The sequence below is a fragment of the Panthera pardus genome, unplaced genomic scaffold, assembly GCF_024362965.1.
Source record: "Panthera pardus isolate Hobbes unplaced genomic scaffold, ASM2436296v1 HiC_scaffold_13, whole genome shotgun sequence".
Lineage (NCBI taxonomy): Eukaryota > Metazoa > Chordata > Mammalia > Carnivora > Felidae > Panthera > Panthera pardus.
In genome coordinates, this window is record NW_026526688.1 from 55,055,930 (window position 1) to 55,083,663 (window position 27,734).

Sequence of the window (27,734 nt, forward strand, 5' to 3'; positions counted from 1 at the left end):
CATCATTCATAAAAGTACTTAGAAAAATCACTCACTCGATTTTCCTGATTTCGCATTTTAGCAGAATTTCTTTTAGACGGACCACAAATGAACTCAAAAACTTCATTTTCTGGTAGATTCCACAACGGGTAGGCAGTCTGTCCATCCTACTGTCCATTTGTCACCCCACACAAATAGGGAATCCTATTACCTACAAAGGTATTAAGAAAGTGCTCCCAGCTGAAAGCATTTACCCAATTCCAATTGTTGCTTGGAAGTCTAAAATACTAAGACAGTAGCTTCCAGGAGCTACTGTCTAAAACAATGCAATGCCTGTTTAGAGCGAAAATTCAGTACTTGAAAATCTGAGTTGGTTTAAAAAATAATAACTGTGCATCCAAAAAAAGAATTCTTAAAGAAACATTTATATGCCGGGCACATGTTTTCAATTTTAATAACATTGGCTTACCTAAATAAATATGTAGAACCTAATAATTGTTCTCTATATTTTGATGTTTTTTGTATATTATTCTATTTTAGTGAGTTTTCAAAGAAGCTAATGAATAACAATGTTGAAAAAATATGTATCTGTCAGCACAAAGTTGTTGTGGTTTATAGATACTGTGAAATGCAGTGTTGAAAAAAATTGTATTAAAAAGTAATTGAAAACTGCTCTGATTTAAAGAGAAATGAATGTAGCCATATCCTTATAGGATAATGCCAGATAAAAAGTAATCATGTTCCCTCTATAATTGTGTTTGTTGGCGTTTATATTAGAATAATAATGCTTTAAGGTTATTTTCATGGTTGTTCACTTAACATGGGATTAACATCAAAATCTTCATAATTATCTGAGATCACCCATTTGAAAGCAGTGTGGTAAAACATGTTAATGGTTAAGACATAGCAGTTTTAATACTAAACAGATTAACACACATGAAAGTAATATTATAATTTGTGCATTGGATAATATGCCAGACCAGTTTTGGGTTTTTTTTTTTTTTTTGGTTTTGTTTTTTTTTTTTTGGTGAAGACAGAATTTTCATGAAATGGTACCCTTTCTAGCTACTGCTTCCTATTTCTTGAGAGAGATACACGGGCGTGCATGACATATGAACTTGAAATATTATTGTGTGGCTTTGACATTGCACAACTTTATGAAACCATTATTTCTGAGGTTTGCTTTAAATAAAACTGAAAATGAAAAATGTTACCATAGGAGGGTGATCCTGAAGAATGAAGCTACAATCTAGGTGGGATTATAAACCAAAAAAAAGTAAAGCTTTAAAGAGATTGCTGATTAACTTGAATAGCCATGAATTTATTTTATGCCCACCAGCAAACAAATGTAGGTCCATACCTTACGCATTTTGACATAATAATAAAGAAGCATATTTTAACGTGTACCCCAGAGTCCCCTAAAAATATTTCTCTGCCTCAACTCTCCCACCTCCTTCAGAAGCCAACAGGAGAGGAAAATGGGTAGTCATTTATAAGGTAATATGAAGTCATAAAATAATGACCCAAGTCATGTGCACCTCACTGGAATCAGTGTGAAAATGGGCTTCACATCCCAGACCTAATTATTCCATAATCCTCGTTGCATTTGCCTATGTGGGTTAGGGTGGGGTGTGAAACCTCGGAAACGAAATTGAATGTCACAAATGCAGGTGCCGCCCCCCAGACCTGAAGACTGTGTGTTAAAAGACAGTATCTGTACAACCTCAGCTGTGCCTGAGAGGAGGGTGAAGGCGTCGGAATTTAAATCACGTTGTTTCCACTTATGCAGGGAAAATCCATAAAAAGAGATTTATTATCATATTTTCTCTTTGAAATGTATTTGTTTTTGACTTTAAAAGTGCTCCTCAGTACAGAGCAGAGTAAATATTACAATTTTGTTCAACAGCAGCCAAGATTTAATTGTCTGTGAAATACAAGGCTTAGGACCTGATTTGAGTTAACTACTGTTCTGCTGATACAAACTCTGCTGGCCGGCGCGGTGACCGAACGCACCCAGCGGCAGATTTACACCAGAGCCATCCCGCAAGAACTGAGGGGGGGAAGGGGGGGAGGGGGGAGGGGGAGGGCAGGGGGGCAGCCAGGCGCCTGCAGGAGCCCATCCAAACCATTTGGAGCTTTGCTCTTCCTGCAGCAGATTTAAAGTGCCTTTGCACAAGAAGTCAAACAAGAATAAGCAGCTATGGAAAACATAACAAATCATGCTTGCAGTTTAACAGCAAGAAAGAAGGGGAAACCGGTAACCGCTAACAAATACCGAAGAAAGGAGCAGTGGAGACGGAAGTGAGGGGCAAGGGAACAGGGGGGGAAAGGAGCCGGATAAGGACACGACACTGGTTTCGGCAGGCGTACCGCACGTTTTATTGTTACTGTATGTATCGCAGGGGCTCGGCCAGGAACCTGAGAAGTCCAGCCTCCTTCCCAGGGCCCGCGCCCTTCGCACGCGGGCTTCGGGAAGGCTCCGCCGCCCGCCCCTCGCCCTCGCGCCACCTCCTCCAGCGCCACCCCCCTCCCTCCGGCGGCGCTGCGGGTCGCTTCCTCCGCCCGCCGAGGGTGCCGTGGAGAGAGCGGGCGGCTGCAGATTTGCCCCGGTGGCACCGCAGCCACAAGCCAAGCCGTAATTGCAAAGCAAACAAGGCTGAAATATTGGATTGGTCTCAATCGTGACAAGATCTACGCTTTTGCCGCCAATTTGTTTGTGCAGCTCTATTTAAAGGCACTTGATTGAGGAAATGTTGAAAATAGCGGTGAGGGTTTCCCTAATGAGACCTCAGGAGGGAAGCGGCGGCCTTCGCCCGCAGCCCAGGGCTCTGGATTGGCCGCGAGGGAGGGGGGAAGGGGTGCTCTTAACCCCTTCCTGCCCGCCTCCGGCGAAAAGTCCTCGGAGACGAGCTGGGGGAAGCTGGGGGTCCATCCGCCCCAGAGCAGTGACCTCCCCTGGCCTAAGCTGCGGCGAACCGGCCTCCTTGGTGGCGGGCACCCCGAGCGGGAATGGGGAGCAAAAGGAGAACTTAACCAAGGTGAAGGAGGCGGCCCAACAGCCAAGGCAGGGCTGGAGGGCCGGCGGCCTAAATCCGGAGCAGCGCCCCTTGTCCCCCAACATTCCCGGGTGGCGGCCGCAGCCCCACATCTCACTCTCCAGTGCCCACGGTCCTGCGAGGCCTGAGGCCCTTGCGATCCCCGCGGAACCGCGGTTGCTCTTGGCTCGGGGCATGCAGGCAAGCGGTGACCTCCGACGCCACCTGGCCCGTCGCCGTCGGGCTAGGTCTTGAGGAGGCTGGAAGGGAGGGGAGGAAGCTGAAGAGGCAGGAAGAGACAGTACATAAGTAATTATTGAGCGCTGCCTGTGTGTCAGGCGTCTCGCTCTCCAGTGCATCTTGATCTCATCTAATCTTCCCTACACACCCTCAAGGACGGCGTCATTAACCCATTGTTCAGATGAAGAAACTAAGGGTTAGAGAGACGGATGATCTGGTTCGAGATCACGCAGCCAGTATTTGGGTGCCCGAGAGTCCGCCCTGTCCAGCTCTGACTCTGGCGCTCAAGTTGTCGAGAGGGGTTACCCGGGGAGGCCCGGGCTGGGGCTGGGTTTTTCACTCTCGGCGCTGATGCTGATGGCTCAGACCCACTGCAAGTGGGATCTATCCTGAGGAAGACTTCCCTGGTTCTCCCGAGAGAGTCTGGAGATGAAGGTCCGTTCCCTAAGGTCCACCTCCTAGCTCTGGTCGCTTTCAAAATAAAGAAAAGCAATCCACTTGCAACTGGGATACGCAGAATTCACCCACTGTCTCCAAGTCATCCCTTTGATACAAGCCGTTAAATCCCAGGCTGGGCCCAATGCATTGACTGGACTCTCAAGGAACCCACAGTCACTGGAGTCTACCGGAGAATATGTGAGGGGGGTGCACCGGAGAGGGGACTTAATGTGGGGGAGCAGAGAGAGGGAAAGCAATACCTGGAAAAGCTTCCTGGAGGAGGTGGCATTTAAACTGGGCCTAGAAGAAACAAAGTGAAGTGTGGATTCTTTAAAATGGGACAGACATGGATTGTTTGATAGCTATGCTAGCAAGTCAAGGAATGCCAGACTTTAGTCCGGGACAATCTCAGAGTCACAATTTCACCACCTGCTGCTGTTTCAGGACTGCCCCTCTAACCTGGAGAACTGTGAGTTGTTCAAGCCCTGAGCCAAAGTTCCAACCTCTCCTAGGATTGAAAACCTGGGGCTTGGGCTTGACACCAGCAGCTAGACCTTGACCCTTCCGGAGACCTCGACTTGGGCCAAAAGGGATTGTCAAAGACAGGGGCAGCAAAATGGCACTAGGGACACTCTCACCAGAGTTCTGAACAATTAGAGTCACACATTCCTGAGCTTTTCCTAGAGGGATCTGATCAGAGATGTACCTTGGCCAATCTGAAGTCTCTTTCTGGAGTCTCAAGCAGATGTAGGCTGGAAAACGAAGACTCCAGAGGGCAGGGGAGGGCTGGTTTCGGTTGGACTTCCCCGAGAATGATCTGCACCTTCTGTCAGCAAAACAAAAAAGCATCAGTCATACCAATTTAGTGAACCCTCTAAATGTGTTTTGAATGGAATGCCTTTTTTTTTTTTTTTTTTTTGTATGCAACCAATTCCTTCTTTTGAAGTTGGATGCTTCGCAAGCAGAATGCAATTCCATTTTTTGTTCCTCGAGGTTTTGGCCTGTGTTAACTTAAGTGAGCACTCACACAAGTACTAAGAAGAAAGCCATTCTTTTCTGGAAAATAGAACAAAGTAGTGCCTCTCCTATCACGGTGCAGATATATAATCTGTAACAACAAATTAGCCTCCTCGTGCTGCGCATTTCCAGCAAGCATCCTGCCTTCTCTGTTTATATTATAACTTCTCTGCCTGCAATTATTTTTATTTTAATTTTCTGTCACTTTAACAGAAACCAGAGCCTTCTCTTCTAATGTTTTGTACACAGCATGTTCATTTTGATAAGATGTTCTTTCCTATCCTCTTTTAGCTTGCCTTTCCTTGTTTAGAGTTCTGTATCAGGAGTTTCTAATATTTCTCCCTCTTCTTTTTTTTTTTTTTTTTAAGGAACTTGTCCCTGTCTTGCTTTATTTGTTTGTGTGAAATTTAGTTTGAAAGGAGATCAGAGAGAGCAGGAGGGGTTTGTAATAAGAGAATGACCGAATGACCCAAAGGCTGATTATCTATCATTAACTGGAGACTCGGTGTACCCAAATTACCAGAGAGACCTCAGTCTGCCGGATCCTTACCCAGCCAGAAAGGCAAGTGTGGAATGCACACAGCTGAAACAGGTCTCCGTGGCATTGCAAATGAAGACAGTGTGCTCACACATTTTGTTAAAGGCGTTTCCTTCAAAACTCAACTCAGGTTCAGTGGACGAATTTATTAGCTTCTGACACGTTGTACACAGGTAAAATCCTTGCCGAAAGACTAACTTTAACATTTTGGTAACTAACATTTTTGTGTTGTTTCGTTCGACGCAAAATTGCAGCTAATTGTCTAAGCTCCGGAGAATATTGAGAAATCGAGCCAAGCTGCTTTTGATCTGCTCGTGCCGCTAAACCTAAACCTTGTAAAAATCGAGGTTTGCCATTAATATTGACAATAAAAGGGTTTCTTTTTGTTAACCTGAAACCTAACCATCCTGGCTCAAGTCCCTTGTCTAGAAGCAAAGGCCCTAGAATAAAGTAGAAAAGGGTTGGAAGAAACTGCCAGGGCTAAAAACAAAACAAAACAAACAAAAAAACGACATGAATTCGCAAAGGAAGCTTCCGAACAGGACTTCCTAAGAATTCTCGCTACACCGAGGTTACAACTGGGAATGCATGGGGCCTCCAGTCACAAACAAAACCTTCCCTCACTTAAATGGCTTGTCCAAAACTCCACATTTTAAGTTGCCATTCGCTTTTGTATTTCATTCTGAACCCTCTTGCAGACTAGTTGAAGTTAACGACTGCTTATTTTCCCATAGACCATGGATGCAAAATTACAATTGCTTCCTCGTCATCTGAATGTGGAGTGCTTTCCTTCTAGTTTGGAAGAAAATATTGCCAGTGTGTATGTAATTTGCTTGAAACAAAGTAGTTAGGAGAAATCCTGTGGCATGTATTTTCTCACACCACTGGTGCTCTAAACTATCTATGCTTTACTAGAAATCAGCAATGATCAGATCTACCTTACCTCTGATAACAACATCAATAGCACCTCCTATATACACATCTTGCTGCCTCTAGGGAGGCCCTTTCAGGTGCATTCTCTTTTGTTCCCTTTTGTTGGAATAAGTATTTTAACTTGGATAACTGGCCAGGTATCAGTGAAAACCTCCCACAGCAGCAGCCCATCTGCCAGTTAATATGAAGATCTTCTCAGGGACCGTTTGAAGAAAATGCAAATTCCCACTACCTGTAAGACTGGACAGTGACATTTTTCTTGCACATTGTACGTCTTAAACTTACACAGCGTTATTTGTCGATTATATCTCAGTGTTTTACAAAAATACTTATTTTTCTTAAAGGACTAAAGGAGAAGCCAGTATCTTATTCTTCACCAGTTTCAGGTTCAATGACCTGAAGGGATCAGAAACCTCAGAAATCCAAGCACTGCTCAAAGGCAAATTTGAAGGGGGGCGGGGGGGGGGGGGGGGGGGGGGGTAGAGAGGAGGAGGGAAGGAGGGAGAGAGAGAAAGAGGAAAGGGCTGGGAGGGAAGAAGGGAATATGAAAGAAAGGCTAAATGGAGGGGAGGCACCAAACAAGTCCCATTTTCTCCACTGACTTAAATGTTTCCTAATCAAAACTGGACTGAAAACAAAAACAAAAACAAAAACACTGGACTGAAGGAGTTGTAAGCAATCAGCCCCTCCACAGTCATTGCAGCTGAATCAGCCCCTCCCCCCCCCCATCTCCACAGATCTGCTCTGGATTGGAAAGAAGAGGGGAGAGGAATCACTCCCCAAATACCCCACCCCACCCCAAAATGCAAAAAGAAAGTGCTCAGAACAAATAAAATCTCATAAGAGCCATGGGCAACTTCTTGTGAAACAGATATAAGAGTCCAATCAAACGTGATCCTGCATTGTAGTAGTATCCTCTGAGCACCACCACATTTCTGGAGTCACTGTCACTTGCCCTGTCTGTAGACAACCATTTCCCAAAAGGCAAACCAGAAAGGGAGGGACGATGGAACCCGAGTTGGGAGATCCTTTGTCGCCACTCAGACAGTATGCCTTATTCTTCATGTCCTGAAGGTTCTAAGACCAAGTGGCTAGCTTATAAAATGACTCAATCCCACCCTAATTCAGACAAAATGCAAAGCCATCAGGGTGTCATAAGAAACAACTTCCTTGGAACAGGTGAGGCTGAGGTTACTTCTCCAAGAACACATTTCTTTTTCTGCCACCTTCTGGGTCTGGTGTTCTTCCTGGAGTTCTCGGCACTTTCTGGGGTTCATCTTATGTAAGAGCGTTATAGATATTTAAAGGAATGCCCCATCACTCCAACTATGTTGGTCAGGAAAATAAGGTAAAACGAGATTTGAAAAACGATGAAGGGAATTGAGCCATAATTCCCGTAAACATAAAATGTGTGTTTATGGCCCTCTGGCCTGGTTCTTTTCAGGTCCAGTTTATTTTGAGTTCTCATGAGCAAAACATAAGATACAAACTGCCCTTGCCTTTGTAATAATAAATACCTCCGAGAGATCTGTATTTTCCCTAAAAACAGACTGAAGTTTTTTAAAAAAATATTTAGTTTAAAGCAGATTGATTTTAAAAGGAATATCTCACAAGACCAAAACGTTTGCAAGGGAGTTAGTTCTCAGCTTCTCCCAGGCTCTTTGAGTCTTTTCCAGAGGAAGGGGTGGGAGTGAAGGGAAAGAGCCAAGAGACATGGGCGCAAAACAAATTGTTGAACCCGGTTCTGTCTGCTTAGCTGGAGGCGGACGTATCGCCCGGTACAAGGGTACAGCATCAGCTACAGTGGAGACTGGACACGGAATCACAGCATGTCTCCAAAAGGGGGCTGCCCACTTGGGTAAGACTGGTTGCAACTCAGCCCATGGCCTCAGAAAAGGAGAGGCAAGTTAGTACACCCTCACCAGGATTCCTCCTGCGGGCACCCAGGGTGGCCAACAGCCTGCATCACCTCAGATGCTAGCGCCCTTTGAGTACTCGGAACTTGTGCCCTTAGGGGGACAGCTCAGCAGCGTGCACATTAGTGCAGTCCCTGGCTGACATCTCAGCTGGGAAATTCACCCTCCTCCCTTTCTTTTCCCACTGTTCTCCTCCATCACTCTCCCCCCTCCCCCACTACCACCAGAAAGCAAAGACTGTCTAATCGTCTAAACTGGGGGTGGGGGGGGGGTGGGAGGGGGCAAACTTGAGGTGGATCTGCCTCACAGCTTTCCAAAGCAGCAGACTAACCCAGCACCCCACTAGACCCGCAGCAAAAGGTACAAAAGAGGACTCTATGAGAAAAAAATGGGACTCATTTGGTTGTGAATTGAGAATGGCCCTCAGCCAGTCTGGTCTCTGCGAGTTAATAACTACAGTTAAGGACGCTGGAGTTCACCCATTTGTCCCCCGCCTCCAAATTGCCTTTCTGAGGCTGTATGTAGTCTCTGGGTCTGGCTCTCTGAGCTACATGAAGCCCCAGACTGTTGCACAGCATTAATTAACTGATAATGACACTGTCAGTGAGGACTGATGCTCAGATTAGCATCTTTTACGACTTTTTTTTTTTTTCTTTTCTGTCCCGTGTTCTCCATCTCTTTTATCACTTGCCGTGATATCTGGGGCCATGAGGAGATTTGCCCATTTTTGGTTTCAATTAAAAGAGCATGAGAAGGCTGAAAGTGGCCAATTCTGATGGCTTCGACACTGAGGCCACTCACCTCTGATGGACAGAGCATCCCAGTCCCCAACTCAGCCGTTCTTCCTTTGAGTTCCCAAAACTCCCTCTGGGTCTGAAAGCAGCCTGCCAACTTCTTTCCCTGAGCAGTTATCTGTTGCTAGCCTGGGTGCCACCATCATACTTTGTCTACCTGCTTCCAGGGCCTCGATGTGTTCTTATAAACAGACTTAAAAAAAAAAAAAAAAGTATCACATGTCAGAGGATTGAACTACCAGTATTTACACATTCAGGGTTTGCCTCCCTGGTGAAAATGTAAACAGAACCCCATCACACTACCTATATTCTTTCCTTGAAGAACAAGGTCTTTAAAACACCCTGCTTGTGCTAAAATCTCAGACCCATCCAAGTTGGGGGGTCGAGAGCTTCTAGCTCGCTATTTTGATCCATGCCCAAGTGGCACTTTACCAACAAATCTGATTTCAGCTTCTCCCCACCCCCTGCTCTCTGCCTTAAAATGCTATGCTGGGGGCATCCAGGGAAATTGACCCCTTGCGGAGGGGAGGGAAAGGGCCCCGAACGGACACTTCACTCCCACATTGGGTTTCCTAGCCCCTCTCCGAGGATCTTCCCCGGTCCTAACGCCCAGCCACGGAAATATCTAAACAGTGTTTCTTCCACGCTGCTGCCCAGGGCTGCAAAGGCTGAGGGAGCCGGCCCTGCATCCCCCCGCAGCACAGGAGGTGGGCGCCCCCACCACCCCTCCCGCCATTAGCACTGACCTCGCTTTCCATCCCCAACCGCGGACTCCGCCGAAAGCGCCCAGCGGGAAAGGAATGGACTGTCCTTTCCGAGTCCTTGGGGTGGGGCTCCCTTTGTGGGGTGGGGCTCCCTTGGCGGCCTGGGGCCTGACTCTGTCTGCTTCCAAAGTATGATATCCAAGGTGGAGTTAAAGGTCTCCCCTGGGTGACCCCAGCCAGGCCCAGTGGCGAGTCCCAGGCCGCCCTGGCCGGCCCACGCTTCTGTGCACCCTGCCTTGGGCTTCCTCTAATTTAGGGCCGCGTGGGGTCCTGGTTGACACCCTTTTCCACACCAAACTCCTTCGGGTCGAATCCTGATCTGCATAGCCGGCTCCCTTTGCGACTCCCAACCAAGTCCTGAGGATGTTTCAGCTCCTGCCCCTGTCCATCCCCGCCCCAGCCTCTCTCCAGCTTCCTCAAGATGCTCACGCCACGCGGGCGCCGCGGCCCTGGTGCCCCGCGCAGCCCGCTGACTTACAAATGGAGATCCATTTTCCGTTATAATGCGTTCAAGATCACTAAGGCCAGCAGTCTAAACATCCACGAGCCGTCCTCCCGCTCTGCCTCTTAAACTGCTGTTTAATGGTTCCCCTCCGATAACTAAACCTGCTTTCCACAGATGCCCGCTTTTATGGGAGAGTCAGGAATGCAGAGATATATTTATATGTTTGTTCATAAAAACTGGAAAATAAGCTCTGAACACGCTGTAAAAAATATTCAGTTACTTACCAAACAGGCTAGTTAAACCAGGGGAACAGTGATACCGGCCACACCACGAATTCGGGGGATCGAGGTGCCTGCGCGTTGAAATCGTCCAAGGTCGTCGCTGGGGCTGGTGTCCCTGAAGAACATGGAAAGACGGGTATTTACAACCGGCTTGACCGTCCGTCCGGTGGTCTTAACCATGATCCTCAAAAGCAGCCACGATAACAGAAGCCACCTCAGACGGCCCTGGCCACGTACCGTGGTGGGTAAGTAAGGAGACCTCGAGGCGGGCACTCCCAGCCTGCGCCCAGGTCGGAGGCGCAGCCTTTCCGCGCCGCGCCCGCTGCGCGCCTCGGCGAGAAGACAGCGCCGGCCCCCAACCGCCCCTTTGCAGGGACCCCGCCGCCCGCCGCCTCTGCGCTCGGCCCCCACGCAAAAATAGCACGCGGCTGCCTGCTGATTTTCTTGCCTCGGTTACCTACAAAAACACCTCCAAAAGAAATACCTGCGTCCCCTCCACCTTTTTTTGTTTGTTTTTAACCAGAAAAGAAAGCAGAGTGATACTATACCTGGTTTGAGATTCTTCAATATTTGAGACTTGGGGGGGGGGGGGGCGGGATAATTTAATAGGACAGCATCTGTTAAACACTTGCATTAACCTCTAGCTGATAAAAAAGTTTTTTTAACCCTGCCCCCCCTCGTTTTAATTATCTTATGGTTATGAAGGGGCAGCCAATCCTGGAAGAGGACTTCGACAATTAGCAACGAGAACATCAAAAAGTTTTATTGCGGAGAGCGAGAGGCACCGCCCCCGCCGCCCCGGGATTGGCGTGAGGAGCCTCTGACGACATATATTAACCCGAGCAGCCCTAAAGATGTAGCTGTACATGGAGATCTTGCTGGGAAAATCCGCTTCCTCCCCTCACGGCGTCCAGCCCAGGAGAACCGCCGCCGCCGCCGCCACCCAGGAGCTCCCTCGGCCACTGCGCGGACCCCGCCGAGAACCCGAGCCGCCGCCTTCGCGCGCCGAGGCGCCCGCAGGGCCCCAGATCCTTCCCCTGAAAGAAGGAGAGGATCTGAGAAAATGGATGCACTGAGACCTCTCTGAAAACCCTCCGAGGGAGCCCGGGAGGAGTGAGGACACGTTACCCGCTGCTAAAATCACATTTCCAGGACCAAAAACAACAACAACCAAAAATTTCATTAAAACAATAAGCGCCCAAGAACCCAGACCGGGCTGGTGGGGGGAGGGGAAGGGGCGGGAAGGGGAGGGTCGCACGGAGGTAGCTTCACAGTGAGCAGCCGACCCCGCCGCCTCCCTGCAGAGCCGGGCCGGCTCTTCCACCCGCGGCTCGGACTCGCCCTGGGATTCCGAGTTAGCTTCGGTGCCGGGATCGCGGCCGCGGTGGAGGCCGGCGACTCCGCGAAGCAGCCTCGCGGGAGCCCGGGCACCTTTGCATGAGCACGAGAGGATTCTGCCTCCCCGCAGCTGCCCGGGAAGCAGGAGCCGGCGCGCGGGCCGGGGAGCCAGGCGGGAGCCGGCGGCGGCCGCGGCCAGGGGCGCACGGTGCCGGGACCAGCTCGCCGCGCCCTATGGGGAGCCGGCGGCCGCAGTGCTGCTGAGGCAGGCCCGGCGGGCCAGGCGGGGGATCGGGGCCCGGGCTGCAGCAGCCCCCTCTGCGGCTGCCGGGCCGGCCCGGGCGCCCGAGGGCTGGGGGGCGGGGGGTGGGGGAGGCCGCCCAGCGCCGAAGCGGGGGCCCCGGCCGAGGGCGCGGCGGGGCTGCGCGCACGCTGGGGCGCGTGGAGGGGCGCGGAGGGCGATATGAGTCTGGTGGGGGGCTTCCCCCACCACCCGGTGGTGCACCATGAGGGCTATCCGTTCGCCGCCGCCGCCGCCGCCGCCGCTGCCGCCGCCGCCAGCCGCTGCAGCCACGAGGAGAACCCCTACTTCCATGGCTGGCTCATCGGCCACCCCGAGATGTCGCCCCCCGACTATAGCATGGCCCTGTCCTACAGCCCCGAGTACGCCAGCGGCGCCGCCGGCCTGGACCACTCCCATTACGGGGGGGTGCCGCCGGGCGCCGGGCCCCCGGGCCTAGGGGGGCCGCGCCCGGTGAAGCGCCGGGGCACTGCTAACCGCAAGGAGCGGCGCAGGACTCAGAGCATCAACAGCGCCTTCGCCGAACTGCGCGAGTGTATCCCCAACGTGCCGGCCGACACCAAACTCTCCAAGATCAAGACGCTGCGCCTGGCCACCAGCTACATCGCCTACCTCATGGACCTGCTGGCCAAGGACGACCAGAATGGCGAGGCGGAGGCCTTCAAGGCGGAGATCAAGAAGACAGATGTGAAAGAAGAGAAGAGGAAGAAGGAGCTGGTCAGTACCAGGGGGCAGGGGGCAGAGGGGGTGCGGGGTTCGGGGGAGCGGTACCACTGGCCTCCTTCCAGTTGGGCTGAGCAGTGACATCCCCCCTCCTTTGCCAGCATCCTAAGCCAAAGTTGTTAAAACCAGGTTATGGAAAGAGGCTGAGGAGATGGGGGAGGACGGCAGCAGGAGGAGGAGGTTAAGAGGGATGCTCCGCGCTGGTGATCTTCCCTCCGGGTTACCGCTATTCCCACAGGCACTTCGGGCATGCCTTTCGGACTCAGGGTTCCCCCTGATCTTTCGATTGCACTGGCCCAGTCATTCCATGTCTTTTAGAGCCTTCATTTGGCCTCCAATCCGATCTTGCTTTCAGGTATTTCTAAAATAAGTCGCCTGCAAGCGCTAGGTTCCAATTATTCCACTATCGGCCCCTTATCCCTCCCTGGAGAACTAGGCCACCGCTGATGGTAAGAGAGTTTTAAGGCTGTTCTCATCGCAGTGCTCAGAAGACATAGAGGTAAACGTAAATAATAAGTACTCTTAACTTCAAAATGCAGCTCCGGTTTCTCTTTGGCGATGAGGTTATACTGAAACTTCCCAGATGAGTGTACTTCGTGGGTCTTTCTTGTTTTATTCCCCTGAGCATTTTAAGACAAACAGTAAATACTAATATGGTCGCTGTCATTGTTGTTATCAGGAACACAGAACTATAACTGAAAAGCAGTTTTCTCCAGTTCCGACCAAGTGCCCACAGGTTGGTGGTGTTCAGAGCAGGGCTATTGCCATGGAGGACCTGGGAAATAATCCCATTTGTCTAGTTTTTCTTCTTTGGGGGCTGTGGCGCTTTAGTCTGTGCATAATCGAGTGACCTCTGGAATAGCTGGGGATTTCAGAGGCCTTGGAGGAGAGGCACTGCCGAGTTGGTGACCCAGAGCCCCTTGCCGGCCAGCCCAGGCCAGGGCAGAAGAAACGTCTCCCCCATCTACCCTAGAGCTCGAATCTGGGATTGCGATTGAAAACAGGGAAACCAGATTTAGCGCCGACCCCCGCTCGCGCCCCTACATCTGGAGTCAGAGAAAAGGCCCCCAGCCCCTCCATAAACGACTTGGAAACGGCTGGTTGTTTATAAGCTTGCCTATCCGGTAGTTGAGCGTTGCAGGCGCGTGGAAGGCCTGGGCGGTAGCTAGGGCTGCGCAAACCTTCGTCGTTTTCCTGCCGGGGCTGAGTTGAAACCATCCCCTTCTCATCCCTTACTCGTTCTTTCATTCTCTCCTTTTCTCCCCGGAAAGTGCAGGGGGTGGCGTGGAACCAGGTCTCCTTTCTGAATTTCTCTTTCCACTTTTCTCTCCTTCGCCTCTCCTCTGCCCAGAACGAAATCTTGAAAAGCACAGTGAGCAGCAACGACAAGAAAACCAAAGGCCGGACAGGCTGGCCGCAGCACGTCTGGGCCTGGAGCTCAAGCAGTGAGGAGGAGGAGGAGGAGGAGAGCGCGAGTGAGCCGGGGCCCAGGAGCCGGAAGCAGACCCAGGACTCCGGGCAAGCTCTCCACGCTCCGCTCTGAGGACTTCTTGCATTTGGAATCATCCGGTTTATTTATGTGCAATTTGCCTCCCCTCTCTTTGCCCCCCTTTGAGGCATCCGCTCCCCACCTCCCCCTCCAAAAAAAAAAAGTGGATATTTGAAGAAAAGCATTCCATATTTTAATATGAAGAGGACACTCCCGCGTGGTAAGGGATCCCGTCGTCTCGTAGATTCTCTGTGTGTGAATGTTCCCTCAAGGCTGTGTAGACACCAGCGTTGCTCCCACCCCACTTACCCAACCCCTTCCAGATAAAGACAGCAGACAATAGTGTGTATGTAAAGTGTATCTTTAATACTTGGCCTTTGGATATAAATATTCCTGGGGATTATAAAGTTTTATTTCAAAGCAGAAAACGGGGCCGCTAACATTTCAGTTGGGGTCGGTATCTAGTGCTGTCTTTTCATCTGTGGTCGTTCCCTATTTGAAGATGTTTCCAACAGCTACTTGTTTTGTGCACTTCCGTCCTCTAAAACTAAGTGGAATTTAATTAATATTGAAGGTGTAAACGTTGTAAGTATTCAATAAACCACTGTGTGTTTTTTTACAAAAACCCCAATCTTTTAATGGTTGATACCTCAGAAGAGTTTTGAAAACAAAACTGTTATACTTGTTTTCATAATATTTAAAATATTCAGAAGTAAACTAAATTATCATGATTGCCTCTAACTTTATTTGAAAGAGTTGGTAGTTCCAATCAGTCATCAACGTGAGCTCCCGCCCTCCCAGGGAAGTGGCCTTGGTGAAAATCCTACTAAAGGACCTGGGCTCCTTGCAAGTCCTGTCTCCTTCCCCCCCACCCCCCCAGCCCCCAGCCGCCTGGAGAAGGTTGAGTGGTCTGTAGTAGGAGGATCTGGGGCCGAGGGACCTTGGCAGTTCGCTGGAAAAGTAGAAAGTTGTCCTTGTTTTCCTGAAATCAACCAGATGCCATTCTGTGGGGACTTTGGTTTTTGTTTGGGGAGCACCTTTTAGGTGGAGGAGGTTTGAGGAAGATCCCAGCCACTATTGCAGCCGCAGGAAATAGTCTTAGAGTCTTTAATTCAAAATATAAGGTTTTCATCTAGGAAAAGAAAAAAGAGGAAAAGAGGAGGTTTTTGCTTGTAGTCTTCATCAGGGGGATTCTCCTCTGAGCCGGCCAGGGGAGGAGAAGAGCTTTGGGGGGGGGGGGTGGAAGGTGCATGATTAGGTAACAAGGAATTTTACGTCAAGTAAGAAATCGCTAACACAACCAAGGATTTAAAGGGGGGTGAAGGGGGGGGGTCTGGATTTACAAGGAGCTACAAGGAACTCAATATTAACTGTGCGGTGACTGAAGTCTTCCCGGCCCCAGGCCAGCCGAGCAAGAGGCTCCCTCCCTCGGCTACCAGCCGCGAGGGACTTTACCCGTCTGAGGATTGGTCTCTAGGAGTCCCAGCACATCCCGAAAGGAAGTCCCCGAGGCCTCCTTTGCCCGTAGTCTCGGCTAGAGCCGGAATCTGTTCTAGGAACCAGAGAAACTGAAGTGCCATAAAGGACTCCGCAGGCCAGGGAGGGGAGGGAGGAGGGGAGAGATGAAGTTGGGGGGGGGGCGGAGTGGAGAAAGGTGAAACGTATTAAAAAGCGGTTTGTTTCATGAAACGCCACGTATATAAATCTGGTGTTAGGGAGGTTTGCCAGAGGGTTTCCATCTTGGAACCCATCCTCGGGGTGATGTTCGCACCTCGGCTCCAGGCACAGACCCTCCCCCCGATACCCCAGAGGTTCCCACGGCTCGCGGGCGCCCACTTTGAGCCGGCCGCCTGCAGCGGGCAAATTCGCAAGTGCTGGGAGAGAGACGAGCAAGTGGCTCTGTGGGTTCCTTCTGCGGGCAGCTGACAACGCGAGGGCGAGGGGTTAGAACAACTCGGCCAAAGCGATCTGAACTTTCTCCCCTCGGGTCAGGCGGCGCTGGGCCGACGTGGTGGGCGCGGGATGTGTTTACAGACACTTGCCTTTGTTTATAGCACGGGGTGGGGGGGCGTAGGGAGGCGCGCCCTGATTTTCTATTACTCTCGGGATTCCTGATGGTTTGAGTGGCTCTCTCCCTTCCCTGTCTCCAGCGGCCTTTTGCATCTTTACTGTAATCCGAGAGAGAGAGAGAGAGAGAGAGAGAGAGAGAGAGAGAGAGAGAGAGACTTCAACATCCTAGGTGTGGAAGAAAAGAGATTACCAAAACATTGGAGTGAGTGGTGGCGGAGGTGGTGAGGTTTTTAAAACAGGAACTGGAGAGAAGTTATCTTCAACCCGCAAGTGTGCCTGCGCTTGCCTTTACCATCTGGGCCTTAATGCACTTTTGCAGGTCTAACACTTTTTCTGGTTTATTAAACACCAGCAGAGGAGATCCAGAAGACCCTGGCAGCGGCATCGCTATGGGGCAGCTTGCTGCTACGCATGCTTTAAAACCCGCGCTGCAGAAATCCGTCCTCTTTGTCTGGCCCGGGCCAGGCGCTGCCCGCCTCCTCTCCTGCCTGCCGGCGCAGTTCCTCTGGCCCAGCAGCACCCGGCCGCGACACCTCAACCATCCACATTGCAACCTGTGGGAAATCCCAACCGGCCAGACGTCCAGCAGACCCAACGCCTCCGGGGGCCGAACCACTGACCGGATGCACACCCTAAGTGTCAAGACACCCCAGATTTTCCATCTCCACGGTCGTCCAGGACATCCCAACCTTTCCAACGCTCCCGGCCACCCAACATCCCTACCCCACGTTGTCAAGTACCGGGAAGTGAGTGCTGTGCTGGGCAGGAGTGTCTTCCGAGTTTCCATGTTTTTCTCTTCTACGCATTCATTTCTCTTTTAACTCCCTTTCTTCTTTGCTTAAAGAAAAAAAAAAAGTTTCCAACCTCTTGCCTTGCAGAATCGGCTAAAAGGCCTCTGTTTTAATTGCTCGGATAATGTGGTTGCTGCCATTTTGTTAAAAGCAATCACTCCTGCAGCGAAATCACAAGCTCTCTAGACAGGCCGGAGCCGACAAAAATGCAGGATTTGACGTTAAAAGCTAAATGGGAAGCTGGGGCGGCGGAAGGTAAATTGATGGTAGATCTGGCTGTCAGGGGCCGGCCCCAGACCGCCTCGCAGGCCGAACGCCTGATAACCCTTGAGCCCTGGCGGGGAGAGGGCTCGCCCGCTGTGTGTGTGTGTGTGTGTGTGTGTGTGTGTGTGTGTGTGTGTGTGTGTGCGCGCGCGCGCGCGCTGGGGGGGGGGCGGGGGGCGCGCACGCGCGTGTTCCTACAGACCCATTCTCAACTTCTTGGGAAGTAACCTGGAAAACTCAACAGAGTGGGACCTCAGCACACTCCTTGCTCCCAGTCACAATTTTCCAGGACTTTCACCGCCCTCTCCCCCAGCTGGGACACCGACGGCAGCTTTAAGAGCTTTTTTTCAGGTCGAAATCATGAAAATAAGACAGCAACGTCACTAGTGGTTCTTCCTGCCTTCCAAATCCCCGCCCGACCCTCTGGGGGCTTGGTGGGAAGCTCTAGAATTGGAGTGGGTTAGCCCTTAGGTCTGGGCACCTAGGGAGGGTGGGCCTCCTGGCCTAGGCCGCCCCTCTCAGGACCAGGTGGTCTGGTCGTCCCCGCGAGGAGGTGGGTGCAGCCCTGTCGCCAGAGAGGGTAGCACGTGGGCGAGAGTCTGGGTGGAGGGTGGCTCGATCCCTTCCTCCTCATCTATGCCACTACTGGCTGCTGCCTGCTGCTGGCGAGGATCACAGAGCTGGTATCCCACCGGTTGATAAGGAAGCTGGAGGGAGAGTTGTGTGCCGATTTCGCAGGAAGGGGTGCCTAGGGTGAGAGTGAGCTCAAAATCAAAGCCACCGGGAGCGGAAGGAGGCCTGTAAGCTACTTCCGAGACTTCAGTTTTGCTGAGAGAACCCCAGCCGGTTGCAAGGGCTTGAGGTGTGCGCGCAGACGACGATGCACTGGCCAAAGGATGCCACAATAGCCAGAACTGCATTTGCGCTACGGGTCTACAAAGCGCGGGAAACCTCTCAACTATTCCTGTAGCTTTAAAGAAATGCTGTGTCTAACACTGCGCGTGCGGATCGCAATTTTCTCTTCCACAGCCGCCTTTCGTTCTCTCTGCGCGCGAGTCCCACCCACGCGCCTGGATTTGGAAAAAGAACTGGTGGTAGGTGCCAAGCGGGGATGATCTGCAAAGGAGGCTTACGGCTTAGGCCTCGTGGAGGGCCGAATCTGGACCCTTGGCCTTGCTGGTCTTCTCTGGATCTGTTGACCTGAGGAAACCCTTCCTTCCACGCAGCCCCAACACCTACGGTCCATCCCCTTGCGCGAGGAATAGGCACTAACGAGTCTCAGCGACGCACTGGATTCCCCTGGCCTGTAGCAGCCCGTGGATCCCTCGCAGAGAAAGACCTTAGAGCCGCCCTCCCTCAGACCTCGGCTCGAAACTCCAGTATCCCCCTTCCTGAGCAAGCTCAACCTTGGTGTAGGGTTTATGTCCACAGGGTAGCGGGGAGGGGGGTGGGGAGGTGGGAAAAAGAAGCATTTTTTTTTTTAACTGTTTAGAAAGGGGAGGAGGGGAGAGAGGGTAACTCCAGGAGAGGAAACGAATCGCACATTTCCGGGGGCTGGACAGCTCGGAGCGCGCAGCTCTACCCTCCAGCTTCTGCCCCACGCGTACTTTCCGCACAGCTACTGTCTGCCGGCTTCTAATTGGCCTCTAACAGCTCCGCGGCTTCGGCCAGTCAGGCTCGTGGAAGTTAAAGTGCACTGTATCTGACTTACACGCGCACAGAAGTTCGACTTCTCTCCCTGTTCTCGCTCCACCCTGCCCAAGTCAGTTTCCTTCGAGGATCCCGTCCCCCGCCTCTCCCCTAAACGTGACCCCCCTACGCACACATTCCCTTCAAATTCTCCCGGCATTTGGGCCGCTTTGATGATCAGATGGTAGAGCCCTGATTACAAATTTATTCCCGGCCGCTCCGTCCGTCTTTATCTTCGCTATTAGGGACATCTGGGAGTGATTAGCGCCGCGCCCGCGCCCGGCCGCGCTGCCTATCTCGCCGCGGCGGAGCCCGGAGCCTCGCTGACGTCAGGGCAGACGGCTCGGAGCCATCCCAGCCGAGCTGGGTGTAATCGGCGGCCGCGCGGCCAAGTCCTCCCTGGGCCAGGCCGGCAGCTGGAACGCGCCGCCTGCTTGCGCACAGGGACTTTCTAAATATGTATTTTTAGCCCAGAAGACGTTTTTGTTTTTCTTGTTGGAGGTAAGGAGGGGCCAGTTACAGTTTCTACTGGCCCCCTCCTCACTTTAAATTTTCCAGCTCGCTGCGTCTGGTGCTTTCAGCCTGGAAAAGCCTCCCACAGCTGGCCCTGACCTGCGGGCGCTCCTCTCTCCCTGCCCCAGGGTGCCGCTCTCCTACACCAACAGCTGCGGCCAGGGCCGCGGTGCCCGTGCCGGCAAGAGGCAAGAGAGGCGGCTCTTGGGGCTGCCCTTTCCGCACTGGTACCCGCTTGGGCCCCACAGGCCTCAGGCCAAAATAGTAGGAGTTTCTGCCTACTGAGGTGTCCGGACAGACGCTAATTTCCAAACAGGCCACCTCTTCGAACCTTTGTCTCTGCACCTGCTGTTAAAGCCCAATGGATCCAAAGGACAGAGACGCTAAACTTCTTCCGTCTACCCTCCAGCTTTCCCCAGTGCGAGTGGTTTGGGCTGAAACAACGACTGGCAGCAGCTTGTCTCCTACTATGTTCCAGTGCCCAGAGCAGAGGCTGGTTTCATTTGTACCATTCCAGAAGGGGAGAGGACCCCCTGGACCTCTGACTTTAGCGTCCTGTGGCACCGTCTGATCTCTAGGATGAATCCAACTCCAGAGCACTTTAGGTTGGAGCTGATCACAGTAGTTACCCAAAATCTCTGAAGAACTTGATAAAATTATAAATTCAGGCCTCATTTTCACCCCACCTTTACCAGAAATTCTGATTCAGCAGGTCAGGTCAGAGAAATGAAGGCTTCAGCTTCTAAAACTCCCCCCCCCCCCCACCTGGTGTTCAGGAACCACTGCCTGAGGCCACACACACCTACAGCCTGCAGCCGATTCCTCAGTCTGGGCTCTCTCTTAACCACCGCTGTGAAACACTGGACCCTAGGGATGAGGATAGCTTTATCAAGGATGGGGGAGGGGAGGGCAAGGCCTGAATGATTCAGAGTCTCCACAGGGAGAGAACTGGCCACATCTTGGATCAGTCCCACAACTCGATTTAATTGGGCAATGCAAGGGGACTCAAAGCAAACCCAGAAGATGTTATTTATTTACACACAGGTTGCAAAGCCCAAGCCAGTGCTTACAGTGAATTTAGCTAGAGGGAAAATAATTCATAGCCCATGATTTGAAGGTAGTGACAAGAAGATCTGTTGCGGGTGGGGGGGGGGGGGGAGACATCAACAAAAACAGGGAATCTGGTAGAGAAAATTTCCCAAACATTCACCCCTCTTCAATTCTTTGAGGCAACTCAGTACACTAAATTCCAAAGTGTCTTCGTGTAATCTACAGCGGATGAGGACCATTTCCTCCTAAGTCAGTGAAAATGTCACATTTGAGAGAGTTTGGCTCCCCCTTCTACCCACCCTTATCCCTGGCAGAAGGGGAAGAAAACGTGGAACTGGGGAGTGAGTGGGAGAGTTTGGGGGCTAGGAATGGAGAAAGGGACTTTAAGACAACTGAATCCTTAATGACTGGAGGAGGAGGGGCCTAACTGCTTTTAGGGGGGAGGGGCAGATAATAGCTGCATACTGTAGTTTGCCAGGGGTGCTGGTAAGTGGCTTCTCCAAGATCTTCCTTAATGATGGAGTACTCAGACAAGCGGGCAGTTTTCCGAATCATACAGACCATTAGAAAACAAAACTAACAACAAACACCCACATTGCTTTTGCCTGTAATACCTTTTTATTAATACTTCCTTGCACACAACTAATCATGAACAACCAAGCCCAGCCTGACGCATCCCTGTGACCAGATGGAGTGTTTCAAAACATCATTCCTTATTGTAGAACGAAATCATCATGGCAAACAAGAACTAGACTTAGGGAGACCTGCAGATTTTTCTCTAAGAAGCGGGGTCATTCGCTGTTCACTTGTTTGCTGCTCCAACAGCTGACAGGATTTGAAACAAACAGTTTTTTATTTACTCGGGGGCAGAGTTTTCAACTTTTATTGTAAGTCACCTACGGAAGAGACCAAAAAAAAAAAATCATTCTAAACCAAAGTGGTGGCTAATACCTCCTTCCTGAAAAGATGGAAGCCCATGGCCACTGAGGCCAGTGCCTGGTTGGCTTCTACCCAAAGTGGGTTGTGGTTGCCTTGAGCTGATCTGTTTGCCTTTAGGATAAGGCAGAAATGCAGGAACAGAAAAATGCGTGTTTGTTGCTTTTATTTTTAAAGACGAACATGCATCCCAAGTCTGTAACTAGAATTTGGCGGAGAAGAAAGCTGGTGCGGTTTTCAGGGGAGAAAGTGGCCGCCAGGCCGCCTGACCATCGCCTTTGCTTTGCAAATCTGGTTTTCATATTCTCGCTCAGTAATTACCCAAAGCCATAACTGTCTCTGAAATTATTCATTAAAGTCATTTTCAGGGATTCTCACAGGATGACTCTTTTACGTTTATGATCTTCTGAGAGCAATGACATCAGCCTCTGTCTCCTTTCCGCTTTTAATTAATGTGCTAGTTAGAGGAGAGGGGCCGTTGCGGTGTCCGTGGGGAGGGGGGCGGGCCGGGGGGGGGGGGGTGGTGTGGATTTGCTGGCCGTTCTGCTCCCGGCGCGGTCAGCTGAGCTCCGGCGCGCAGACATCCTTTGATTAAGGAGGGTATTTCGGGGAGTGCAGGCTGTGCAGAAGATCACGTCTGTGCCCTGTGGTGCTGTCAGCAGTGACAGATCCCAGATGGGGCCGCTACTGTATGGCAGATTGAGTTTCTCAGCAGAAAACTCACCCTCCCTCCTAAACGTCTTCAAAAACCTTCTCCAGATACTACAGGTCGCTTCGTGTGAAACTGAAAAAGTCCATCAGCAAAGTCAGTTTTGCGTGCTTGTGTATGTCAACCCCCCCCCCCCCCCCCACTTTTCCTTCCTCTTCTGTTTTCTCTGCACTTCCTCCTCCTCGGAGCATCTTCGACACGCTAGGCTACCCGGCTGCTAGGAGAGCAGATCTGGTGGGCCTGGTGGTTCCTGTTCGCACGACCCACGGCGCCGCGCGGTCGACACAGCACCGAGGGGCCCCGAAGGCAATCCGGTGGGTAGAGGCACGGCGTCTGGGACGTGGGGGCAACGTGGAGCACTCCAGGCGGCTGGGGTGCGCCGCAAGGCCGAACACTCCCTGTGGGGAAGGGATGGGGGAGAGGATTGACTCTAAGGCAGAAGCAGAGAGTACCAGCTCTTGGCTCCTGCCTCCCCGTCCTTGTTTTCCACAGCGGAGCGCCGTCCCGCCAGCCTGGGCAATTTCGAGGGGCAGCGTCGAGCCTAAGAACGGGGGGTGGGCGGGGGGGGGGGATGGCGCTGTCTGCAGGGATCGTGAAGCGGTGTGAAGGCCAGGTACAGGAGCCGTCCGGGGCCCAGCCGGATCCGGGATGGGGAGAAGCGGGACATGAAAGTCTTGGCTGCGACCCCAGCCGGGAAACTGGACTAGGGCATCTCCAAGGTGAGAGGGGGCGCAGGGAGACCTGGAGTTCTAAGTAATAAACATCTGCCCAGTTGAGACTTGCCAGTCTGGGTCTCGAGGTTCGCATCCCTGGGCCCACACTGGGTTGGAAACTAAGTTGCAGAAACAGTTGGACTTATTATAAGCCTTTATTTAAAAAATAAATGCCCCGTGTCCCTGCTTCCTCGAAGGCGACAGAGAGTCCTCCTCTCCTCCCTACCCTTCCCGAGGATTCCTAGGCCGGCTCCCGGGAGCAGTAGTGGTCGGGAAAGCCGGGATGAAAGGCGGAAAGGAAGGGCGCACGACACTCTGATTCTGCTCTAAATGTCTAGAGCCTACCCATTCATACCCCCACGGTATGGGGTATGGAATTTGGCGTGTTCCCATGGGCCTGGGCCAGGAGGGGGGGCGAAAAAGAGAAAAGGCAGTAAGGACAAAAACCTAGAGACTTTGGCTTTAATTTAAACGTAAGCAATTTTTTTCCCCTTCAAAATACCCATGCAGCCGCCTCCACCTACTCCCACACCCCCTCCAAGTGAGGGCAGTTTGGAGAGCCTCCGTTCGGTTTACAAAAGAGCCTCTAGGGAACCCAGAGAGAGAAGCTAAAAATACCGCAAACTCGAGGCCCAAGTCCGGGAGGAGGTAGCCGCCTCCCCCAGCCCTACCCTGCCCAGGAGGGGACCGGCTGTCAGGTCCCCTTCTTTGAGCCAAGGGCCAGAGCCGGGCTTGGCTGGGCGCCCTCCCTGCAGCCGCCCGGCCAGTTTCGCCTGGTCTTTGCGCCCTGAGCAGGGTATTTTGTAGCCATGCGGGTTGCTCTTAGAGAAGGATTCCAGTCCAATCGCCAGTAAAAATGAGATGTTACACTTCCTGACGCTTTCCATTCCGCCTCCTCTGCAGACTCAGTTTTAAAGACTCACTTTTAAAAAGAAAAGAGGTGAGACCAGTGGATCCCGCTTTACGTCAACAATAATCCGGTCACGCGAGTATTGTCCCCCAATTTGTATAATGATCTATATGGACGCATGCAGTTGTTTCCAGTTTGGGGACACAAGCTAATTTGGGAGAAACCTGTGAACTCCTGTTGCAGCCCTCTTCCGAAGTAATAATAATAAAAAAAAATCTAGCAGTTATTTCCCCCACAGTTCCCCCTAGGTTATCAGGTAAAACCACAAAACTCTTTATATAAAAGCAAAACACACACTAAATTTCAAAACTCCCGCTCGCCCCCTTTATAAGGCAGCTTTTATTTTCACGGCCCACGCTGGATGAAAGTGGTTTATTTTGATTTTTTCCCCCCTTGTACCCACACGCCTTGTAAAAAGTTCCTGCGCACTGGCCCGGCCCCCCTCTGATGACCGCAGGGCCTTGCTTCCAGACTGCAGCCCCCCGCCACTTGGTTTTTAAGTCCTCGCCTGGAGCCGAGGTGTAATTGTGACCCCGCCCGAGCAGCGAGCCTCCCGGGGGGACGTTTGGCCCGGCCTGCGTTGGGGCCGGGACCTCCCAAGTGGCGGACCTGGGAGCCCAGAGCTGCGCGGTACTCTCCCTCCCTGCCTCCTCCCTCACTCCCTCCCCTGCGGATTTTGCTGGTTTTCTCCCCGGCTCAACAGCTCTCCTGCGCTACAGCGCAGAACGTCTCTTTCCCATTGCTTTTCTGGTTTTGTCTCGCCCGATTCCTCTCTAGCACCTTTTTACCGCTCTCTCCGTCGCCTTCACGCTGAAATCCCAGGCCCCGAGAAGCAAAGCGAGGCTTTGTTGGAATCTGGGAGAGCGAACTAGGAGCCTCTGGCCCCTGGGCGCCGCGGCGGAGTCGCAACAGGGCGCGCTTCTGCGTAACGTCAGCGCGCTGGGTAATTTACCTTCCCTGGGCGTCTGTCAATATGAGTAATTTCCAGCGGGGTCAAAATGCCTTTCTCCGGCAGTCCATCTTGGAGCGCTCTCTTACGCAGCAGACCGGGTTAGTTGTTTTGTTTCCAGCCCTAGGAATAAATACTCCTGGGGGCGTCCCTGCCGGGGCAGCCGGAGAGGAGTAGCGGAATATACACGGTGTCAATTAGACGCAGTTTTGCTTGAACTACGAATTGTGATTAGGTCTAAACGACAGCGACCTGCTTGCTCTTTAGTTCACATTACCTAACTCGTCCTTGATACCAATGCTTTCTTTAGAAACAGGAAATCAAAAAAAAGAGCAATAATTAATTGTTCCAGTTTTTCTCTGTCGCGTGTAGATCCCATAGAAACATCGTCTCCGCATTTCGGGGTGTGATTTAAACGTAGAATACGCGCGTGTGTCTTGCTAATCTGGCCTAAACAGACAATATATCATCCGGGTGGTGTTTTACAATAATTTCGAAACTTCTACAGCCTTCCAGGTGTGAAATCAGTGCCGTGGATTTAAGTATTCCCTGGGACTCGATACAGGCTAATGATGATGGTTGCATAACTCCGACTCACTCTTGAGAAATGTGCTGGAAGAAACCAACGTGGCTAGCTAAGCTGAGGCAGGGCAAATCCCAGTCTGCAACGTTCTCTCCTGACTGCAACAGGGGCCGCAGACGAGGCGAGCCCTCGCCTTTGAGAGCACGGAGTCGCATCTCTTGGATGTTGGGGGAGGTAAACTTTTCCAGTCCAGGAATGGGGTCCAGCGGGGACCGAAAGTCGTCAGACAACCTCTTTCCCTGCCACCTAGGCTCAGGTACTGAGGCCCCAACTAAAAATCTTCCACGAGTTAAATTTGTAATGAACTTCTGAAAACCACGTTTCAATCCCCCATCCCACTTCTTGTGGTCTTTAGGCAAGCAAGTACTTGGACTTGGGGCAGTTAGGCGCTCCGGTGGAACCCAAAAGAAATGTAAGAACTAAAAACAACGAAGCAGAAGCCCTAGGAAGCCTCACGGAGGATGGTTTCTACTCGCCTGTCCCTGAACTCTGCTCTCCTCAGGGGTGGCATACCCCTCCGCCCCAAGACCCTACCTCCCAACCCCCCCCCCCCCACCCCCGCCCCGCCGCTGGACTCGCACGCGCGCGCGCACACACACACGCACACACGCACACACCTCTTGCGCTCTCTTTCCTCTGTTGGTGCATTTATGACCTAGTGAAAGTATATCCTTTAGGGAAAATTCTGTCTATAAAACGTGAAATATGAAGAACCAGTTTGGATATTTCCACTCCGGGCCAGGCCTGATCTTGAAGTTTTTTAGCATGAACACCTTGACTCCTGCTGCTGCTTCCATAATCACTATTATTTTCACTAAATGATAAGAATTGGTTCTAAGCGACCTCTGCCCATTCCACTATGGAAGGAAGAAATGTCTCCAGCCTGAAGATGTATCTTTATTTGGGTAAAGGCATGTCTTAGGGGGGAAAAAAATTTTACTGCCTATCCCTTGTCATCTTTGGAAAGCCCTGGCACCATATGTTCCAACTTCTGGGAACAGCTGGGGAAACCAAGGGCTCTTTCAACTCCTTTCCCTTTCCTTCCTACCCCCTCCCCTTTCCCCAAATGCCACATTTTGGGGTTTCACAAACATTGACCAGTTCTTTCTCCTGGTCCATCTTCTGAAATCTCTCTTGGTTTCTAATAAAAGAATACCTCCTTGGAAATCACGTAGTTAACCACCTGTTTTTGTGGGAAAAGGTGATCTGATTTTGTGTTTCGGGAGGATTTGTTTATCAACACAGGTGGGTAGAGCTAAGATTATTCCCTATTCGTTTTCTATATACCATACCTTGAAATAAGAGTTTTTAAAAGCCCCTTTTGTTTTGCAATTTGACCTTTGCCATGAGATTGGTTTCGGTTGTTTACTAGCAGGGGCTATGCAACAAGAAAAACCGTAGGAGATGTAAACACTAATGTTAGCTGATGAACTGCATCCCCCAGTAGGGTGGAGTGGTTTGTTTGAATATATTTTAAAGAGCATGGCAGTTTGGACTTCAAGTCTTTATGGCGTTCAAGGGCCATCTAAGGACCTGGGGGTGGATTGGGTTGGTTGTGTTAACATCACTAAAGGAATTTATACTCTCCTTTTTTTTTTTTTTTTATTTAGCCTGGAAATATTGTTTCCTGCATAGAATTTGCCTAATAAAAACTTTTGCATCTGGTTAAAGCCTAGGGAAAGGAGCAGACGTCCTAGGACAAGGTGTTTAGCCCACCTCAGAAGACTGTCAGGGTGTGCTCGGAGGGGGAGCCACCAAGGGCAGCCATTTCCAGGGAAGGATCTTGTCCTCTTCATCCAAGGGAGGCAAATTGTCCATTTTCAAGTGTCTATTAGGAAATTTCAGTCTTTTTTCGGTTGTGTTCTAGCTTAACCTTTGTACTTAGGACTGAGGGCTCAGCCAGTCCAACAAGTATGTGAAACCTGACTTAATGGGAGGAGCAAATAGCTTTAAACTGACAAATATTCTCATCTGGGAATAGGAGAGGAATATTTGAGGAGATGAGTACTGTGCATTTTGCTCACCTAAAGTTTTATACTTCTGCATACATCTGCACAAAATACTATTTTCTAGTCATATTTCAAGCTTATGACCCATGAAGCAAAACAGCAAGTTTATTGCATGTTTTTCTAGATCTCCTCTAGATCCTCCTCCCTAATATGTGATATTATGTCTGCATATATTTAGCATCTAGCATCTCTCACATATGTCCTGATCAGGTTAATTTCTAAGGACTATGCAGTACATTCTCATGGCTCAAAAATACACCAAAAGGCACATGTGAATAGTCTTACTGTCAACATCTGTCCAGGTGCTTCTCCCATTG

General features: G+C 51.1%; 2 protein-coding genes and 2 long non-coding RNA genes across 14 annotated transcripts; 1 reads left to right on the top strand and 3 right to left on the bottom strand.

Moving 5' to 3' along the window:
• Positions 1-2,331: 2,331 nt before the first annotated feature.
• Positions 2,332-11,111, bottom strand: LOC109262405 (uncharacterized). 8 transcript variants are annotated; one of them, XR_008421622.1, is made up of 5 exons: positions 10,929-11,111; positions 10,384-10,495; positions 4,399-4,518; positions 3,953-3,992; positions 2,332-3,294 (listed from the first exon to the last, which is right to left on the bottom strand). XR_008421622.1 is itself a non-coding variant. In XM_019440985.2 (4 exons), exons 1-4 carry the CDS (start codon positions 9,646-9,648, stop codon positions 2,768-2,770), a joined length of 699 nt encoding a protein of 232 aa, XP_019296530.1. In that variant the 5' UTR covers positions 9,649-10,012; the 3' UTR covers positions 2,332-2,767. The 8 variants fall into 8 exon arrangements, 2 of the variants coding, with proteins under 2 accessions (XP_019296530.1, XP_019296532.1); XR_008421623.1 differs by lacking the exon at positions 10,929-11,111 and adding an exon at positions 10,838-10,923; XR_008421626.1 differs by lacking the exon at positions 10,929-11,111 and adding an exon at positions 10,842-10,860.
• Positions 11,112-11,622: 511 nt separating this feature from the next.
• On the top strand, positions 11,623-14,962 carry HAND2 (heart and neural crest derivatives expressed 2). Of its 4 annotated transcripts, XM_053901116.1 has the most exons (4): positions 11,623-12,736; positions 12,981-13,097; positions 13,422-13,478; positions 14,094-14,962. In XM_053901116.1, the coding sequence occupies exons 1-4, from the start codon at positions 12,182-12,184 to the stop codon at positions 14,283-14,285; spliced, it is 921 nt and encodes a 306-aa protein (XP_053757091.1). In that variant the 5' UTR covers positions 11,623-12,181; the 3' UTR covers positions 14,286-14,962. The 4 variants fall into 4 exon arrangements, with proteins under 4 accessions (XP_053757091.1, XP_053757092.1, XP_053757093.1 ...); XM_053901117.1 differs by lacking the exon at positions 13,422-13,478; XM_053901118.1 differs by lacking the exon at positions 12,981-13,097.
• LOC109262407 (uncharacterized) lies at positions 14,716-15,825 on the bottom strand. The gene is made up of 2 exons (XR_002077751.2): positions 15,687-15,825; positions 14,716-15,363 (listed from the first exon to the last, which is right to left on the bottom strand). It is a non-coding gene; the product is annotated as an uncharacterized LOC109262407 (long non-coding RNA).
• A 5,378-nt stretch (positions 15,826-21,203) lies between these two features.
• LOC109262410 (uncharacterized) lies at positions 21,204-25,517 on the bottom strand. The gene is made up of 2 exons (XR_002077760.2): positions 24,657-25,517; positions 21,204-22,651 (listed from the first exon to the last, which is right to left on the bottom strand). It is a non-coding gene; the product is annotated as an uncharacterized LOC109262410 (long non-coding RNA).
• Between the last annotated feature and the right edge of the window lie 2,217 nt (positions 25,518-27,734).